At 53.4% G+C, this 16559-nt stretch overlaps 1 protein-coding gene across 2 annotated transcripts in view; it reads right to left on the bottom strand.

Annotated features, from left to right (window-relative positions):
- Nucleotides 1-87: 87 nt before the first annotated feature.
- The window catches only part of SAFB (scaffold attachment factor B), a gene marked incomplete at its 5' end in the record, with an annotated part of 23278 nt that continues 6806 nt past the window's right edge, over nucleotides 88-16559 (bottom strand). Inside the window, 19 exons of one of the 2 annotated variants that reach the window (XM_084794218.1) lie at nucleotides 88-378; nucleotides 485-551; nucleotides 686-792; nucleotides 923-1038; nucleotides 1974-2016; nucleotides 2113-2250; nucleotides 2555-2845; nucleotides 3362-3468; nucleotides 4215-4303; nucleotides 4382-4521; nucleotides 4658-4740; nucleotides 4821-4970; nucleotides 5416-5510; nucleotides 6181-6230; nucleotides 6645-7215; nucleotides 8085-8112; nucleotides 10107-10169; nucleotides 11602-11808; nucleotides 11887-11951. In XM_084794218.1, coding sequence (XP_084650344.1) covers nucleotides 249-378; nucleotides 485-551; nucleotides 686-792; nucleotides 923-1038; nucleotides 1974-2016; nucleotides 2113-2250; nucleotides 2555-2845; nucleotides 3362-3468; nucleotides 4215-4303; nucleotides 4382-4521; nucleotides 4658-4740; nucleotides 4821-4970; nucleotides 5416-5510; nucleotides 6181-6230; nucleotides 6645-7215; nucleotides 8085-8112; nucleotides 10107-10169; nucleotides 11602-11808; nucleotides 11887-11951 — 2540 coding nt within the window. In that variant the 3' untranslated portion in view covers nucleotides 88-248. The remainder of the gene's footprint in view (nucleotides 379-484; nucleotides 552-685; nucleotides 793-922; nucleotides 1039-1973; nucleotides 2017-2112; nucleotides 2251-2554; nucleotides 2846-3361; nucleotides 3469-4214; nucleotides 4304-4381; nucleotides 4522-4657; nucleotides 4741-4820; nucleotides 4971-5415; nucleotides 5511-6180; nucleotides 6231-6644; nucleotides 7216-8084; nucleotides 8113-10106; nucleotides 10170-11601; nucleotides 11809-11886; nucleotides 11952-16559) is intronic. The other variant, XM_084794219.1, reaches the window with a different exon arrangement.

The raw sequence follows: 16559 nt of genomic DNA, 5'->3' as shown, positions 1-16559 counted from the left end.
ACACAGCACAGAGCATGGTTGGCCCTAGCCCTCTTTCCTGATGGGAATGAGAGGCCACGCTGGAAGGTTTGAAGTAAAGGGCACACGAACAGAAACACCTTTATTACAAAAACAAAAAGCAAAACAAACAAAAAGAAAACAAATTCACATCATAACAAGCTACAATATGGCAGCAGATTAAAAAAAAATCCTTTGTACAATGGCAGAAGGGAAGTCCTAACAGGACGTGGAGGTCGCAGTTGGGTGGTTTAGTAGCGGCGGGTGAAGCGGGCATCGCTGGGTCTGCTGCCCCGGCTCTGTCCTCCAAAGCCTCCCTGCATCCCTCCACGTGGGATCACGTGGCCACGAGAGGCTCCACCAGGAGCGAAGCTGCCACGCCTAAGGAGAAGCACGGGATTGGTGTTCTGAGGGCCTAACTTAGCTGGTGGTCCCCAGGTCACCGCTGCAGAGCAATCCTGCCCCTGCTTGGCAGTGTAGCACTCACCCTGACATGCCACCGCGGTTCATCATGTGGCCAGGCCCAGAGTGTCCAGACATGTTCCTCTCACCACCTGCAGGACAAGACACAGGCCTAAGTGGGCAGTTTGGCAGGTATGCCAAAGCTCCACTGGCCTCAGCAAGCCCCACCCCCCACAAGCCCCAATCTCTCCTCAGCAGGCAGCCCTGGCTCCCACCCAGGCCTTACCTTGCCACCTCTTGTGCTCACGCTCCATCATGCCTCCATCGGGTGCGCCCTGCCATGCCCTGTCATCTTCAAGTCTCCGACCATGCTCCCCCCAGTCACGTCTGCCCCTTGGAAAGAGATACCTCTGACCTGTGCTGCCACACCAGGCCCTCAGCTGACAGTGTAGCTGGGGGGCTCAGGCTCCAACAGGCAAGGCTGACAGTCACCCACCGACCAGGCTTTAGAAGGGACACAAACCTGGGAGGAGGGGGCAGCCCCCTGCCTTCACTCATTCTTTTATTTGAGCCGTAGCCCCAGCCATCTCGAGAGTCCCGGCCATGGCGTTCAGGTCCTCCATGGCGCTCGGGGTAATGCTGGACCAGAGAAAGAGGTGCAGTCAGCATCAGCCCTTATCCCCAGACGAGAAGACACCTGGTTTCACTCAGAATACAGAGCTAGGTGGCCACTGTCACAGCACCTTCTTCTCACAAAGGGTCAGGTGTGCAAGGCTCCTCACAAGAGCCCCACCCTGTGCACACTTCCTTGCTTCAAGAACTTGAGCCCCGTCACTGACCCTTCCCTCCACCACGAACACATGACCTCCTGTGATACACTTGTCATCTCAGTCATGCCCAACTTTAACCCTGGCTTATCAAAACCCTGTTTCAAGGCCAAGGCGGGAAAGATCTGAGACAGGAAGCGAAGCCCAGCATTCCCAGCCTCCCGCAGGACCACAGACAATCCCAGGGCACTGTAGCTCTGGATCAGCTCTAGTTCTGCCTCCCTACCCCTCAAGCCAGACACTGCCCTGCCCTCCTTTGCAGAGTCACAACTGCACACACAAATGATCACATACAAGTAGCTGTGTTTCAGTGGTGACACTAGGATGGTGGCCTGATGCAAAGCCAAGCCACAGGACTGAGGAATTAACTGCCCCAAGACCAGACAACCCTGGTGGCAACCTGGTGACAGGAAACCAAGGGTATAGGATGGTAAAAAAGACAGAAGTGAGGGTCTGTGCAATGAAAGCAGTAACTGTGCAGACTGATACGAGGGGCCTCAGGTCAACCCTCCCCAGGGAGTGCATGTAGGGCTGCAACCCTCCCAGGCTAGTGAGGCCCCCTCAGCAGGCACTTTTATACTGGGTAGTGTGTGGGCCAGAGGTGGCCAGCACTGTGGCCAAGGTAAAAAGGATCAAGAGCAGCAGTGTGCTGCTGGGAGCACTGAGCGGGACCACCCTTCCCTTCCCTCAGCCTTGGCTAGCAGATAGGAAATCCACCCCGTGGCTGAAGCAGTACGCTGTGCTCACCTGTCCTTCTCTGTCTCCCATCATCGACCGTGAACCTTCTCTCCTAAAAAGGGTGATTTTAGTGAGACCCAGACAGGGAGGGGCTTGCATACATACAACCCCCACCCCCAAATGGCCATGGGTCCACACAGGGGCTCACCTATCCACAGAGTGGTTTGGGTAGCGGCCTCGGTCTCTGTGATCAAAGTCATGGAAACGGTCCTGGCGGCCAAAGTCTGAGTGGTAGCGGTCATCCAGTGCAGCCCGCTTAGCCTCTGGCCAGTAGGCATCATCACGCCTGTGAGGGTGTGAGGCAGGGATGTGGCATCAGTGCTCACGAGGCACCAGGAGCTTGGAACAAAGCCCGCATGGGTCCAAGTCCCAACCTCATCTCTGGCAAGAGTTCTCCTTGTAGAAGCCATAATAAACCCTTGGCCCAAACACTCCCACCTACACCTCAGTGCCACTGTGGGGCTTCGTGTTCTTGTCTTTGGCCTCCTACCCTGAGCTGACACAGAGCATCTCCTCACACACCAGTGGTCGCAGCAGGCCCTGACCTGGGTCACTGAGCGTGCCTGAGTGCCTGGGCCCTGACTGCTCACCGGCCATCCACATCATAGGGTCTGCGCACAGCAGGCCGGCGCTCCTGCTCATAGCGCAGTTCCTGCTGCCGCCGAAGCTCCTCTCGCTCTCGGTGGATGCGCTCCTGCTCGCGCCTCCGCTCCTGCTCCACATGCATGCGCTCCCGCTCCAGCCGCTCCCGCTCCATGCGCTCCCGCTCCAGCCGATGGCGGTGGAAAGCCAGGCGCTCCCGGGCGATCTCTAGCCGCTCCCGCTCCTCCCGCTCCCACTGGGCCTGCAACCGTTGCTCCCGCTCACTGCGCTCCCGTTCCCTGTGTGAACAGGCCCAGGTGAGGAAGAGTGGGGTAGAAGCCTCACTGTGAGGAGCTGGGGACATGTTGGGGACAGCAAGGTCAAACTCCTGAATAGGTTAAAAACAAAGAAAGCACTTCACAGAGGGTGGGCTCATGGCACTGAGCTGTCACCTCCTGGTTGCCCCTCCTTCAACCTGGCAGCCAGGCTCGAAGAGAGGCCAATACCCTCTCCCCAGTGTGCTGGGAACCCAGAGTGAGGCTTGGAGACTGTCTGCCCTGGCACCCACTTTCAACACATGCCATGAGCAAAAGTCACCTTAGAAACTGACTTGCAACAGCCACACGGCACCAGTGCTGTCCCCAGCTAGCAAAGTATCCTTTCCCTGATCCCTCCTGGGTGAGTGAGGCCCTCTGACATCCTCATCCTCCCTGTCCTCTGGCCCAGCTGCTAACTTCCTTCGGTCTTTGAGGAGGTGAAATCCTGCAGGCAGCCACTGTGGCACAGGACCTGCCTGTTCAGCAACACAGACTCACCTCCGTGACTCTGAGTCTCTGGATTTTCGAGACTCTTTAACCTTGTCAAAGGACACGACAGACCGCTTCTCCCGACTGGCTGACTTTCGGTCCTGACTTTTGGAGGCCTGGTTTAGCAAACAGAAAAAGAATTAAAGCAGGAGGGACAGAGGTACCTGGCAAAGGGACAGCCACTGACCGAAGAAGGTACTCACAGAACCCAACAAAACACATAAGGCCCTCAATGACTAAAGCCAGTCTTTGCTGCACGTGCAGACAGGGTCTCACCGTTTAACCCTGATGAACCATGTGGTCCTGCCTCGGCCTCCTGCTTACAAGGGCAAGCCCTGGGCGGCCTGCAGCACGTGGCAATCCTCCTATCTTAATTCCACCTGGTCTTTACGCCACGATCAATGGACTCCTCCATCCTGCTGAGACCTAGCCAGAAATCTCTGACAGTGCCTTAGTCACTCAACAGTGTGCCACACTGGGCTTTAAGAACCTGAGTCCTTGGTTGCTACAAACATATGCCAACCCTAGCCTGCCTGCGGCTCCAGGGCCCCTGGTGCCACGTTGAAGCCCGTGGTCCTCAAGTGGCCTGGCACAAGAGCGGAGGTCTTGGGCATGCCAGACCCACATACTAAGGTGGTCAGTTTCTGAGAGTTCAGAACCCACCAAGGTCTGCAACTGTCCCAACAGTGGGCTACCGAAAGGCGGGGACCAGAGGTAGCACAGAGTAGCCATCAAAGAGAGCAGCAGCAGGTTCTAGAAGCCATGCCACTTCTCTGCATTCTAAAACATAGCAAGCTTCCCTCAAAGGCAGCCGACCAGGGATCCCAGGGGCATCCAGCCTGCAGTAGGTGCTGACACTCACTCTCTCTTTGGATCCAGACGTCTTCACACTGATAACAGGTACACCTTTGGACTTGTCCATCACCACAGTGCGCTCGGTGCCACGGCTTCCTGTAAACAGAGAGAGGAAGGGATGAATTCAGAGTCACTTAAGCCAGCACCTGCCGGGATAAGGTGGTCACTCCCTACCTGACTTGGTGGTCCTTGAGCGCTCTGAAGGCCCGGGCTTCTGGTCGTCTGCATCCTTGCTCTTTTCTGCGCTGCCACCATCCCCCTTTTTGGCATCATCTTTTCTGTCAGCTTTCTCTTCCCTTTTAAGGTTTGCTGACCTAGGATGGATCAAGAGACCATCAAGCCTCAGAGGAAGCCTCAGGAGGCAACAACCACCCAGGGCAAGGGGATGTAAGAGGACCTCTGAGTGCAAGGTATCTATGGCACTCTAGTGGCCTGTGACTACAGAAATACCTGTCACTGGTGCTGGCCTTCTCCTTTTTGCTGTCCCCATCTCTCCTGTCAGGCACTCTCTTGCCAGTGGGTTCACTTTTGGCCTGTAGAAGAGTCAAAAGCTAGTGCCATCATGTACTGGCCCCACGACCAGCACCACCAACCACAGCACAAGACCACTGACCTTTTCCACTGAGATCATCTTGCCATGCAGCTCAGTCTTGTGCAAATGGCTAATGCACTTTGTTGCCTCTTCAGCTGTGGACATAGTGACGAAGCCGTAACAGCGAGCTCCAGGACTCCGGGCGTTTGTCACAACCTTGGCGCCCACCACCTGGAAGAAATCAGACAACCTGAGATACAGCTGTAGGCTCAGACCCAGCAGCTACAGCACAGGGCAGGGGCTTCTGACTCCCCTCAGCAGAAGCAGCTGGCACCGGGTAGCAATGCACCCACCCACAGGAAGAGCTACCTCACTCTCAATTCTCAAGGGGACTGAGAAGGTGCGATCAAGGCCTGCCTGGCCTCCTCTAACAAGGGTTAAACCTGCATGCAGGACAACAGTCACAGCACAGGACTGACTTATGGCAGTCACACAGCTACAAACAGGTGACTGCAGACAGTGACACAAATGAATGATGTGAGAGGTGGCGCCAGTGCTCGGCCAGCACCACCTTCACTGCACTTGTGGACCCTGACAGTAAGCTCCAGTCTATGTCCAGGATACAGATTTGTGCAGTGAAGCGCTCTCTGTTCACTCTCAGGTTGTGGTGGCTCACCTTCCCGTATCTGCTAAAAAGGTTCTTCAGATCTGTGGCTCTGGTCGTAGATGAAAGACCACTGACCCAGAAATTCCTACCACAGCTGCTACGACCTGTGCAAAGAGAAGTTCCAGTCAGAACCTCAACAGCCAGTGTGTGGCCATCCCCAGCACTTTGGGGACATGTGCCCAGGACTCAATGGCATGTCCAGGCTCAGGAAACTCCCCTTCCATCACTAGTGTTAGCCTAGCCACAGAGAGCAGTGGCATGTACACATGACACTGAAAATGGATCTCAGGACATTGCAGCAGTCAAGCATTTATCAACAGCTGCGTCAACCCCAGCCCACGATGGCTTCTGCCCATGAAGCAGCCAGGGCAAGGTGGGGGTGTTCTTGCAGCCACCTTTCTCCAAACCCATGCTGTGCCTCCCTCCCCAGACCCTGCATGGTCAGAACTGCAGGCCTGGATGTGTCATTTCCCAGCCAACAATTTTTTTTTTTGAGACAGGACATTGCTAGGTAGCTCAGGTTGGCCTGGAACTTGCCATTCTCCCCCTGCCTCTGTCTCCTAAGTGCTGGGAGGAAGGACCTGAGTCATCTGCCAACTTATCCACACTTAGAGATCATGTCAGCTCTCAGGACCAAAGACTCAACACGCTCGGGGCCTGCAGACTTAAAGGTGGTGGTGGGGTCCTGTCTGCACGCAGGTAGGGTAAACACCAGCCATGATCAACTTGAGGCCCACCATACTCCAGAGGACCGGTGTCACCTCGAGGACCTACCCTTCTCCTCTCGGGAAAGCCTTTTTGTATCCGAGTCATCTTCGACAGAACTAGAGACAAGAGACAGTGTCACTCAAGGGGGATGCAGCAGCAGGAGACAAACCCAGAGCCCTAAGGACCTGCCAAAGCTGCATACCTACCCGGCACTTAACTCTCAAAAAGGACACCCCGACAAACATGTTTTGGAAATCTGACCTAACATTAAGGTTTCATACCCACAGGAGTTAATTAAGTTTCTGCCGGGCTAAAAATAATTAAGAAGAATTAAAAAGCAAAAAACCATGGCAGGTTGAGGGAAAAAAAGAAAAGATTACAGAACCAGTGTAAAATAAACAAGAAATGAACTGCCTGAAGGAGCTAGCTGGGCAGCGTGGCTGCCGACTGCAGGCTCTAAACAGCTCGTGTGTGTCGCTAGTGACAATGAAAGGAGATAGCGTCTGGTCTAGGACTGAGAATCAACAAACCTCATTTTCTGATCAGCGCCCTCACTGGCTGAGGACTCTTTAGGAGCCGCAGGGACGTCATTACAAGCGTCAAAAGCAAACTTCTTCACGTCGTCTTTGCTATCTTGGGGCTCAGGGCTCAGGGCTGCCGTGGGCGCTTGCACCAGCTCCTGGCTGGTGGCCTCCGAGAGCTGGGCAGCCGTGCTACTCTGTTCAACTGGCTCCTCTAGCCCTACAGGCTCGCAGTCCATCCCGGCGCCTCCTTCCGGCGCCTCCGCCGGCTCCCTTTTCACTACCGCTAACGGGGCGTCTGCCTCGCTCCACTGACACCGAGCGCTTGGAGACTCAGACTCGCTGCTGCGGACCAAAGCTAAATCTCCCTCCTCCTCTTGTTCCTCTTCCTGCTCTTCTTCCTCCTCTTCCTCTTCCGGGTGGCCGCAGCTCTCAAATAGGTCCTCTTCCTCCGCCAGCTTCCTGTCTGGCCCCACGCTACTCGTGGCCTGGGCAAAGGGCTGCTCCAGCTCCGAACCTTCTTCTTTTACTGGCTCAGATTTACAAGTTTCCCCCAAAATGTCGAGTATTTTCTCATTTTCTACGGATTTAACAGGAATAGAATGGCACAAGGTTTAATCACCAGGGAAATAAAGCAATCACAACTGCGGCTCGGGCTCGGCGGCCCTGCTCACACTGACAGAACTGCTGGCTACACAGAGATTGGAAAACCCGCTACACAGCGCCTGCACCCTACCTGCGCCCACGGCCATGGCGCCCCCAGCCTGCACTAAGGGCAGAGGCAAGCATCCCGGAGACTTCACCCCACAACCTTCTGAGTCTTGAGTCTTCATTCTGTGCACTGTGACAATATATGAATCGACTCTTCTCAATTCAGCTGGAGTCCAAGTGCGTTACTGAGTGCCTGGCCTTCATGCATCACTAATTGCCTGGTGCTTTGCCTTCCTTACAGAGCAGTTAACGTGCGGAGCGCCGGGTCTTCTGGCATGTGCAGTTTGGCAGCCCAGAGGGACAGTGTTTGTTTGCGGTTCTCTCAGAAGTGCACTCCTCTTCGGGGGATCCAGTCATGTCATGTTCATGTGGCTTTCCCTATGCTACCTGCACTGCCTGTACCAACACCACATGGTGACATGCTGCCGGTATCACAAGATCTGCTGGCGGCACAGAGCTCTGATCACTGCAGTGCACTGACACTTTGTGGGCATTTTCATGCTGCCACTTCTATTTAAATGCAGAAGACCAAAGTCTTCGCCATGTGGGTAGGATGCCGCACAGGCTGCTGGCCACGGACACAGATCTTGTGATACGGCTGGGTTTCCAATCTCTATGGTCCTGGTGTGCTCTGGACTGTAAAGCACTAGAGCAACGCACACTAGAGTGCAGCCACTGGTTAGCAAGAGCCTCCCCGCTGTGGGCGGACCCACTGCTGAGCCCTGCGTTGGACAGTACCTGGTTCCAGAGCTGCCTCTTCCATCTCCTGCAACAGAAAGCACAAGTAAGACGCTGCCCAGAGGCCCAGCCCCACTCCACCACCAACCTTCATGGGAACTAAGAGAGGCTGGGACTTCAGGGGGCAACCTGGGCCCAAAGAGGAGGCCCTGCTTGTACAAGGCAAGCTGCCCCAAGGGCTTACACTTTATTCAGCCCCAGACCTACTGCTGACCCTGCTGCAGGGCACCCAGCAGCCTTCCTATCTTCCCACCGTAGTTTCCTCTGAACTGAACTTGAGATGAGGGGCATGGTTCTCATCCATACACGTTTAACTGCCTGGCACAAACCCACTGACACTCTCTTCCCCTGCAGTAGCCTTGAGCTGACTTTTTGAAAATTTAGGGCTAAGTAGGAATGGGCCACGACAGTTCTCCTACCCCAGGCACTGGTCATCTCCCTCAGCAATGACCCAACTTGTCCCAGGAACCCTATCTTCCCAGCTGTTCTCTGCCTTTCAGGCCAAGTGTTGGCTATGGTCCCTGGGTCCACGCTGCACAGCCGACTTCCCATGCCCCTCAGACTGCATGTGGAGTGTGGCCTTCTCTACACTGGCCACTCAGACGCGGGCTCTGCCTGCTGCCCTCTAAAGGACCACACCCACAAGGTACAAGGAAACACTCCACTGAGACCCAGTCAGGGATGTGAGACCCTCCTCTGTTCCCGGCATGAGCACAGGTGCTGCTGTTAGACAGGCCAGCGGATCATGGCCCAGAGTCACACAGGAGGGCCAAGTGTGTGAGGCAAGGTCTGTAGTGGGTCTGCACCCCAAGTTGGTGCCGTGTGCTTAGTGGGGAGGTTGGCTTTAAGAGCTTGGACAGTCACTCCTTTAGCTCTGTTCCCTGGTGTCCTGGCCCCAACAAAGACTGTGGGTCCCAACTGGACACCTTGAAGGGCTTGGCTGGGACCCGCCTGCATTGCACATTGAGCTCTAGAATGACAAAGGAGCAGTGTGGCAGAGCGACACCTGAGGGGATGTCCTGCAGCGTGTCGCATTTTAGCACTAGACAGTCACACACGTATAGGCTCCAAGTGGTGGGTACCTCCATGAAACAAAGACAACAGCTTGCCTAGAAGCTGCTTCTGCCCAAGGGGCACAGGTGTCAGCCAAAAACCAATATGCCAGTGCTCTATTCCTTATAGAATTTCTTGGGAGGCTCAAGACCCACCTCGCCCCTTAGTGCTCACCTTGTTTTTTCTCCTGTTTTGAGAGATCTGCTGCCTCTGCCGCCTGAGTGCTGGGATTTAATCATTTGCCAACATACCTGGCTGGTTCTAACGTTTAGTACTTGCACTGTCAGTCACCAGACATCAACCATCAGTCCACCTGGGAAACCTGGGCAGTCTGTGGATATGCCCCGCCCCTCCTACCTGTGCCTCTTTCCAAGGAGACTTATCCCAATGTCCTTCTCTAACAATGAATTTACAGACCAGGTGGCCCTACCCCAAAACATATAAATCTTTGGTCCTACAGGTATACATCTCCAGTCAAGTGAGGTGGTGGGAAGTGGCCACAGCTTCTGAAAAGCAAGTAGGTCTTCAGGCTGCCATGTGGCTGCTGTTTCGGAAAACCCTAACACTGACCCTATGCCCATAGCCCCCATCTCATACTGTCAATACTAAAACTCTGGAGGAGAATTGAAAGAAAAGGCCTACATCTGAACCAGTGTGCATCCTGTAACGCTAGGATGGGCCACAGGCCTACTCTCACTTGGCAGCCACGGGGCAGCACTGGGCTTCAAACCTCTTTTAAGCAGGTGTTTGGGTAAGACCCATTCTGCTCACAGCCAGAGTGCAGTGTGTGCTTCCACTGCCCTAAGCACGGACTAGGAGACAAGTGAGGCCGCAGGTGTGTCCTCCATAGCCTCTAGCACTTGCTGTCTGGGGAGGTGACTTTAGCTGGTGCAGCTACCAAGCAACAGGTGGTATCTGAGAACCTGAGGCTACACTGAGTGTATAATTGAGATGTATGACAATTTTTACCTGTAGGATGGTGAAGTCAGATGATGATGTATCTACGTTGTTAATGGCTTCCTTGTCATCTATCTGTGGAAAGGTAGAGCACAATTTATAATGTCATAGGTGAGGGGACAGTCCCCATCCCACTGTGGCTGAGAGTATCATCCCAGTGTGGTGAGGTGGAAGACACAACTTGCCAGAACCCTCCAGGTGACCAGAACAATGGCTTGTGGCCACTCTTCCAGAACTCTTCTAGACCTGGGCTGTAGAGTGGAGCCTGCTGTCTCTGGGTACCAGCTACCCCACCTCTTACACTGCAGAAACAGGGGACGGATGAATAGTAGCTCAGCCATAGAGGTGAGGGGAACCGCCCCCCAAAGACGGAGCTCTTTACCCAGTCAGGATGGCCCAATGGTATACAGCACATCCACTCAACCCCCATGATGCTGTATTCCTTGATGTGGATACTAGGTCTGTTCTGTGACTATGCAGTAGTAGCACTTGCTGTTACAGGCATGGCCACCATTCTAGGTCAGGGATTGGCAAGTTTGCTTGGGTGTGAAGGTGGCTAGTCCTAGCTGTGACTCTGATCTCTGGCCTGGCAGAGCAACAGTAAGGGATAGTGACAGGTAGCTTGCTATGTACACTTCAATCACAGACCCAGGCATGTGGCAAGGGGCATAACACCAACCATTTATTTGTCAAACCTGGAGTTTTGGTGACCAAAGCCCAGAAGGGATCAATAGCCCACTAAAGGTCACACAGCAATAGCACTTGGTACTCCCTGCCATCCCATTCCCTTCATATTGTAGCTGGGCCCCACCAGCCAGTCAGCATTCTCCCAATCCCTAGACTCCTGTGTTACTTTATGACAAGGAGCCCACCACTTGGGCAGTGCCCTTTAGAAGACTCTGAGACATTGTTTGTATCCACATAGCACAAGAGGAGGTCCTCTACTCAAACAATGTGCTGCCCACAGAGACAGGCTCAGTCAGTTCTCACAGCAGAGGACAGAATGCTCACTGCAGGAGGGGAGATCTGAGGTTCTGAGAAGGCCAGAGGCCTCCTCAGGGGGCCAAAGAGATACCCCTGGGTCCTCACTTCCCACTCTCTTCTCTCCAGGCCGACTTCAACTCTGTGCCCATAAAATTCTTCAGCCTTGAGGCCTGGGAACTTGAGCCTGCATCCTCCGGTAAATGCCTGGACTCTCACTCACCAAAGCCACACGTTTCCTGGGGTGCTCCTGACTGGGGATGCAACACAGCACCAGCGCCCAGCAGTCTACACCATCACAACCTTGCTGGGTTCTCACGCATGCCTGACATGGAGAGGCTACATCAATACTCAACACCTAGGGGCAGCAGCAGGGATTGCCCCTCCAGTTGGCTGTACTCACACACCACAGCTCAGACTCTTCTAAGGGACAGCAATCAGCAGCAGCTGTCCCTGCTACCCTGCTCTGTCATGACCTCTGCAGGAGGCCAGCCAGTGCCGCGCCCAGTGCCAGGTGCTTGCTTACAGCATGCTCCTGCAGTTGCTCAGGGAGCCCCTTCAAGGTGCCTTCTACCAGATCGGTGCTGTCTGCCAGGCCCTCGGGGAGTGTGGCCTCCTCCTCTTCCTCCACACAGTCTGCCACACTGCCATTGTCAATGTCGGCCTCGTCCAGCACACTGATGTCCATCATATCCATGTCTTGCAGGTTCTCCAGGCTGGTCTCCACGTCCTCCTGCAACAGAGGGCACTGTCATGGCACACCGCCATCCCAGCTCTCCCTCTCCTCATCCACTGAAAAGTTGATGCATACCTGCCCATCCCCAGAATTCTCCTCGAGCCCGTTGTCCTCCACACCCTCGTCTTCTGGTTTCCTCCCTAAAGAGACAGCATGTGGGCATGAGGCCAATAGTCTGAGGCTTGCAAGCAGGTGCCTAACTTCTGCAAGTGCCCAGCTCTGCAGCTCACTGCACAGGCCTGGCCTCTCACCCTAGCCAGGTCTTGGTAGGTCTCACTGTACTGTGTTTGAGATATTTAGCATCAACTTGACAGAATGGAGAATCACCTGGGAGATGGGCCACGGGTGAGCAAAGATGCGCACACTTATGGGCCAGCAAGAAGGCTGAGCAGGGAATAGGCACCTATCACCAAGGCTCACCACGCCAAGTTCAAATATGGTTGGAAGACCTGGTTTTAGTGCTCCCCTGACCACACATGCTTACACATCAAAACAAACAAACAAACAAACAAACAAAGAAAGCACTGGCTACTCTTGCACAGGACTCAGGTTCAATTCCAAGGATGCACAACCACCTATTGCAACTCCACTTTCAGGGGATCAAACACCACCTCGACTGTTCACACCCTGCCTTGGGCTGCCTCCCCAGCTCTGTCATCCTAGAGTTCAGGAGGCTGAGGCAGGAGGATAGTTACTTAGAGGCTACACACTGAGCCTGTCTCTAAAACCTAAACCAACAAAGTAAATCAGAACAGCCTGGGGAGTCTTACCAGCCAGCTATTGGCCACCCACAGGCACAATGAACTAATAAAGTGAGCACTGAGAACAGGCTCTGGGCAAGGCAGGTTTTTTTGAAGGCACACGGGTCATTATCACCACTGGGTGTGGTGGCACATGTCTTTAATCCTAGCACTCAGGAGGCAGAGGCAGGTGGATCACTGTGAGTTCGAGGCCAGCCTGGACTACAAAGGAGTCCAGAACAGCCAAGGATACACAGAGAAACCCTATCTCGAAAAAACAAAAACCAAACCAAACCAAAACCCAAAACCAAACCAAACAAAAAACAAGTCATTATCACCTTCCAACTTCCTTAAGACAGGTTCTAATTACAGAGACCAGTTTAGCCTGGAACTCAGAGATTCCTTATACTCGGCCTCCTGAATACTACCCAGTCCACTTGGCCTTAGAAAGGAAGAAAGAAGGAAGAAAGGAAGGAAGAACGAACAACATAAAACAACAAAAAGCTGGGCATGGTAGTGCACACCTTTAATGCCAGCACTAGGGAGGCAGAGGCAGGAAGACCCAGCCAGCCTGGACTACAAAGTAAGTCCAAGACAGCCAGGGTTACACAGAAACCCTGTCACAAACAAACAAAAAACGCTTATCTACTTATTTTTATGTGCAAGGGTGTTTTGTTGGTAAGCAGAGCACCTGTGTGTGTGTGTGTGTGTGTGTGTGTGTGTGTGTGTGTGTGTGTGATGCCTGTGGACTGAGAAGGAGGCATTACAAATGGCTATGAGCCACTATGTGGGTGCTGGAAATGGAACCCAGGTCCTCTGGAAGAGTAGCCAGTGCTCTGTGCTGAGAACCTCCTCAGCTCTCTCCATCAGTGTACCTCATCTCTCCAGCTCTCTCCACCGGTGTACCGGATTCAATCTGAGTCTATCTGGCCAGGCTCACATCACACCCACGGAAACCAGTGCTGTGTAAAGCGCTCTTACTCCCCAGGTGGCAGCATCCCGTTTTTCCCTTGTTGGAAATCCTGCCTCACCCCTGCAAGGTTCCCCCCACCCCATGCTGACTTGGCTAGAGAATGTGCCCGGCCCTCAACTACCCACTCTCCTCTCACCAGTCACACGCACCCAATTCTTTCAGGGTCTGCATTTACTTATTTGTGAAGAAAAGTATTTTTTAAAGTTTTAGTTTTTACATGTACTTGTTTTGTGTATTCATGCCACATTACCTATGTATTGTGAAGAGACATAAGGACAATCTGTGGGAGCTGGGTCTTTCCTTCCATTAAGTGGGTCCCAGGAATTGAACTCAGGCTACCTGAGGTTTGGCACTAAGCCCTCTCCTAGATCCCTAAGAACATATTTTGTTTTTTGGTTTTTTGAGACAGGGTTTCTTTGTGTAACAGCCTTGGCTGTCCTAGACTCACTTTGTAGACCAGGCTGGCGTTGAACTCACAGCGATTCACTGTCTCTGCCTCCCATGTACTGAGATTACAGGCATGTGCCACCAAGCCCAGCTCTTAAGAACAAATCAAAGAACAGCAGGGGGTAGGCAGAACTCAGCTCTCTAGCCCAGTAGCCCCACAGCAGTGACTAGACCACACTGTGAGTTCTGCAGCATTCTGGAGCCCCAAGCCAATCCTACTAGCCACCATACTACAACCCCAGGGCTGGCAACTGAAGAGTTCACCACGGTGTTGAGCAAGGGTTCCCACCTGGGGGTAGGTGGGCACAGTAAGACACGTAAGCAGGTCATCACAGGGGCAGGCCACCTTCTCCACAGGGACAGCAATGACCTGACTTCAAACTCTCCCCCTGTGCTGGGGATGCTCTATCATGGAGCCACACTGCACCCCTGAACTCAGATTGGGGATCTCTGTGTAAAACAGTCTCCCCACAGAACTGAGGTGAAGTTGTATGTCAGCCCAGCTACTTAACCCTAAGCTTGCAGTGATCCTCCTGCCTCTGCTGGGTCATGGGAATGAGTCAGCAAGCCCGGCCGGAGCCTCATCTCACTGCCCAAGAACACCGGCCCTGGGATCTTGGTGCACCTCTGTTCTTGCACTCCATCCTGTGGACAGCTGGCCCCATGCACCTTTTTTTCCCTCCCCACCTGGAGCACCACAGAATGGTCTTAGCTATGCCGATTGGCCTTATCTCTTCTAGAATAACTTTTGTGGGGCTGCTGAACCTCTTCACTTCTTTATTAAGTTTTGTATGTATGCATGAATGCATGCATGTGTGGAAGCCAGGGCGACCTGCTCTCTATCCAGGCCAGCCAAGACTATACACAACATCATCCTGTCTCACATAAAAACAAAACAAAACAAAACAAACAAACAAACGGAAAACCTGCAGAGCCTTGTCAGCTTCTCTTCCACTATGATAAGGCATCATGAGGAAATGCAAATGAAGGACGAGTCAGGGTTAAGGATGGGTCCATCTCAGCAGGGAAGCATGGCAGCAGGGCAGGCAGCTAAGCTGGCTGGGTGGATTGTGGTAATGACCACAGGCAGATGGACAGCTAGACTCAAATCTCAAAGCTCTCTGTAGTGACAAGCTGCTTCCAGAAAGGCCACACTTCTTCAACCTCTCCCAACAGTAGCAGCAGGCAGGGAACTGGAGCCTGTGGGGAACATTCTCATTCAAACCATCACAGAATCCATGCAGGATCCTTGACATTTTTTCCTAAGGATGAAACTCACCCTAAACACAACACCTGGCCTTGTGTCATGTTCTAGTCATGTTCCCCCAAAACCCCATCTGAGACAGAGGCCCAAGTGCTGGGTAAAGGCCAGCACAATCATGCCCACCTCCAGTCACGCCATCCCCCACAGAGGGCATCACCCTGACTTCTTAAGATTCTGTAACACCCACTGTGGAGGAGCACTGAGATAACCTGAGACAGGCCTTTCTGGAATTTCAAAACACCTCAGTCAATCTTGATCAAAACCCATCACCAGGTACTTGAGAACTCAGTGCATGCAATTACAAAGCAGCCTGTGTGGCAAAGGACTCAGAGGGAGGAAGGAAAGAACAGACCCTTGCCCTCTGGCCACAGCTTGATTGCTGGGCACAACCACACACATGTAAGATGCACTCAAAGTCAAAAGCAGAGCCCTGCCAAGTACTGCACAGCTCTAGATAAAGTCAGATCCTCCAAGGCAAGAGGGGCTGCCAGAGTCTGACGACCTAGCGCTACGTTAGTGAGGTTTTAGAATGAGCAGAGACCTGGGGGTGGTCTGTACCCTCTATTCTTGTGGGTGACAAGGAGGAGCAATCTTTCTAAAGCACTTTGGGTTTCCTCCCACTCACACCCTCATACAGTATGAAGAATTAAACCACAAACCACACACACTAAACCATCACAGGCACAAACAGCTCCTGTCAATTACAATGCTTGTCCCTCTGACAGCACACCCACAGCAGACAGGCAGCACACAAACAACACAGCACAAACCCAGCCACAGCAGCCTGCAGAGTACCCAGACCCTACAACTCAACAGAGACAACCACTGAAGGTGGGCAAGGGGGGGCAAGAATGCAGCGTACAGGTGGCCAGGGAGTCAGAGGCCAGAGACCAGGACTTCAGGGTCATCTGAACCACACCCCTAGGGGGAGGCCAGCCTGGACTACTTTGGAATGCCAAAGTCTCTCTTTAGTGAGTTCTCAAAAACATATATTCCTTTTCCACATGTGGTGATAGGCACTTGCCATCCTAGCTGGCTGGGAGGCCGAGGCACAAAGAGCACCCTGGCCCAGAGGTTAAAGACCAGACTGGAGTCACAGCCAGAAGAATGGCAACAGCAAACTTTTAAGTGCACCCCCACATCAGGGTGACAGAGAGTGACATCTGGGTACTCTGACACCTGGAAGACAGCTGTCAGAATGCTGAAACAGAACGAGGAGTTAAGATAGCAGGGGTAGGGGCGGGAGAGATGGCTTAGTGGTTAAAAGCACTGACTGCTCTTCCAAAGGACCTGGGTTCAATTCCCAGCAACCACATGGCAGCTC

The sequence above is a fragment of the Acomys minous genome (assembly GCF_964271855.1).
Source record: "Acomys minous genome assembly, chromosome: 9".
In the NCBI taxonomy this organism is placed as follows: Eukaryota; Metazoa; Chordata; class Mammalia; order Rodentia; family Muridae; genus Acomys; species Acomys minous.
Note: the sequence above shows the minus strand (reverse complement) of the source record. Positions and strands in the feature narration are given on the sequence as shown.